The following is a 3119-nucleotide window of genomic DNA, read 5'->3' on the forward strand; positions in this document are numbered from 1 at the left end:
TCTAGACCAATTTATTTTATGTTCTTACATCTAACAGCTTCCCCCCCCCAAAAAGGTAGGCGAATATCGAAAAATTTACAAAGGTTCAATAATAAAATAACGTGGTTAAAGGAGTATAAGTAGGCTACCAATTTTGTTTAGGTACCTATAATAGAAAATTCTATAACTTTGTTCAACAATAACATGGGGGATGTTTTATTCCCAAGTATACAAAAATAAACCAGACAAAATATACATACTAACAAAATCAGAAAGCATTACAATTCTTACAAAAATAAAAGTGTATATTTTCACGCTACTGGTAAAGTTTATAACCATATCACTAACAAAATCAGAAAGCATTACAATTCTTACAAAAATAAAAGTGTATATTTTCACGCTACTGGTAAAGTTTATAACCATATCACTATTAGGACGGGAATTTCCCACCTTTTTCTACAAATGAAAATACCATATCTAAATCAAGCACCATGTATTCATTCCATTCTAGGGACACCTTACATTATGTAGTAGGTAAATGTTAGTACACCTAAACATAAGTTTCAGTAGGTCCATATTATGTACCTACATTTAATATATTACATAACTACATTATACGTAAATAGGTCCTAACTTGCATACGTAATAAATCTTGGGCTCTCGCAAACTGGAAGCGTAGTCGCGCGACTAGCTTCAGAGTGAGTAATCTTTTTTTTCGGATAAGGCGTTTTAACACAGGAATTCCTGGTCGTTCATGCCGGGAGCAATCTTTAATCTGTATCATTTTCGTAGGTTTCAATTTTTAAGCGGTGTCGGGCGACTTTTCGATGCTAAAAGTAGCGGGACTACGCTTCCAATCTACCAGAGGTCTTCGGATAAGGCGTTTTAACACAGGAATTCCTGGTCGTTCATGCCGGGAGCAATCTTTAATCTGTATTATTTTCGTAGGTTTCAATTTTTAAGCGGTGTCGGGCGACTTTTCGATGCTAAAAGTAGCGGGACTACGCTTCCAATCTACCAGAGGTCTAGCTGCAAGAAACAATTTAAGAAAATCTAGCTGCCAGAAATTCCATCTGACATGAGAACTACACAAGTCTGAATTCCTTGTGGAAATCTAACATTTATGCGTATTTTTCTGGAGGAATCAGAACTGAAGATATACCAAGCCTAGATTTTTGGGGATTGGGAATATGCCATATTGAATTTCCAAAAGATTCATGTACAAGCGCTACCACACTACGTAGTAGTAGTAGTAGTCGTCGTCAAGTTCCTTGACATTCGACACCAGTTTTAACTTGGTTAAACTAAACTTTGTATTTTCCTTTAAAAGAGGGAAAAAGGGCTTCAAAAGAGGGACAATCGTTTCAGCAAGTTCCTTGACATTTGACACCAGTTTGAACTTGGTTAAACTAAACTTTGTATTTTCCTTTAAAAGAGGGAAAAAGGGCTTCAAAAGAGGGACAATCGTTTCAGATTCCGCCAGAAAAATATGCGTATTCCTCACGTGAAAGTCTATTCTAACGTGCAACTAGTGTGTCGGGTGTACTATGCTGGTAAGTCGCCAGGAATCGCTTGCTAGCAGGGATCCTAGACACAGGGGAAGGTGAAGGAGAGGATGTCCTGCTAAGAGGAGAGGAGGTCCTGGACAGAGGTGAAGAGGTCCTACTTACGCTGGACTGAGGGCTCCTAGTGACACTGGACTGACGGTGTTGGGACTGGCAAGGATCGTGACGAGCTAGGAAATGCTCGAGGGTGTCCCAACCACCCCCCACCCGCACCATCATGTGACGGCCTTTCAGTAGCTGAGAACAGAAGGGGGGAGGGAATAAGTCAATAATTTTGTTTCCTGGGGTTGGAATCGGACCCGCGACCTAAAGCTTAGGCCAGACACTATCAGGTGTATATGTGGTGCTTTATTTAGACTCATTCTAGAGTTAGGTATAGAAAGCAGAACTAATTATGAATCAGATTCAAGATGGATAAAAACTTAGCGATCATTCATTAGATGAGGAACTTTTAACCCGTTAGCACATACATGACATGAGCCTTCCTTCTTTATATTGAAGTATTTTTTGGGGAGGCTTTTCATCGTCATAGTTATCGTAATCTTCAGCTAAACTCCATACACAAAAAGCCCACTCTGAGGTTTAGATGTAGGGACAAACAACCCTAAAGGTTGGGTTAAGCTTATACGAATCTATTCTAATCTTGGAAACGGATACTATTTAAAACACCACCAAATTTGTTATTATTAAAAACATGAAATCACACTAAGAAAACAGTCTCAGAACAGTAATTCCTTCTGGGAAATATTGATCAAACGGAGGACACAACAAGTTACCGACTGCCCCTGCCCACTCTTTGATTTTTTGGCCATCAATCGCTGAAATTCAAACACAAATCTGCTCTACACACTATCAGGTAGACCAGACAGGTACGGCTGAAAAGGTCCGCTTGTCAGGTTTACCTGATATCTGATGAGCACACACACTATCAGGTACACTATCAGGTAGACCAGACAGGTACGGCTGAAAAGGTCCGCTTGTCAGGTTTACCTGATATCTGATGAGCACACACACTATCAGGTAAACCTGACAGGCGGACCTGATAAGGTGTACTTTTCAGGTCTACCTCATCCGGCCTTACAAGAGAGAGGGAACATCCCAAGCTACTGATAAAGAGTGAAATAATTGAAAGTAATTAATCGAATGGAAGTTAAATTTAATTTTGATGAGACATACTACGACACAGACAGGAGTCTAATAAAACAGCGGTGAAACACTTATCTTGGGGGAAAAAAATCAATCAAGTACCTACGGTAGTCATTATAAAATCATTTATCACATACCATTCACTATTTATGTCTATGTACACCTGACTGTAGGTACCTATGCACCTAGTAGCAAAAACTTAAAACAGATAGTCAGTACCCATACACAAATTTGTATTTATACTAGCACTTGATACATACGAGATAATACATACTCGTATGATGTGTTTTGGCATCATTATGTAGATGAAGTTAGTGTACATAATATGCACTAAGCTCCGGTCAAGCTACTGGCCTAGCACTCTAGAGGTCCGGGCTCGCTTCCAGATGGTATTAAAATACTAAATTAAGAGCAGTAGGTACTTCATAA

The 3119-nt window shown here is 39.2% G+C and overlaps 1 protein-coding gene across 1 annotated transcript in view; it reads right to left on the reverse strand.

The window, feature by feature from the left end:
• Nucleotides 1–1359: 1359 nt before the first annotated feature.
• LOC103514101 (GAS2-like protein 3) overlaps nucleotides 1360–3119 on the reverse strand; it is an 11285-nt gene continuing 9525 nt past the window's right edge. Inside the window, exon 8 of the mRNA XM_026827145.1 lies at nucleotides 1360–1781. Within this exon, the coding sequence (XP_026682946.1) occupies nucleotides 1497–1781 (285 nt within the window). The 3' untranslated portion in view covers nucleotides 1360–1496. The remainder of the gene's footprint in view (nucleotides 1782–3119) is intronic.

This window comes from Diaphorina citri, unplaced genomic scaffold, assembly GCF_000475195.1.
Source record: "Diaphorina citri unplaced genomic scaffold, Diaci psyllid genome assembly version 1.1 scaffold1081, whole genome shotgun sequence".
Taxonomy (NCBI): domain Eukaryota; kingdom Metazoa; phylum Arthropoda; class Insecta; order Hemiptera; family Psyllidae; genus Diaphorina; species Diaphorina citri.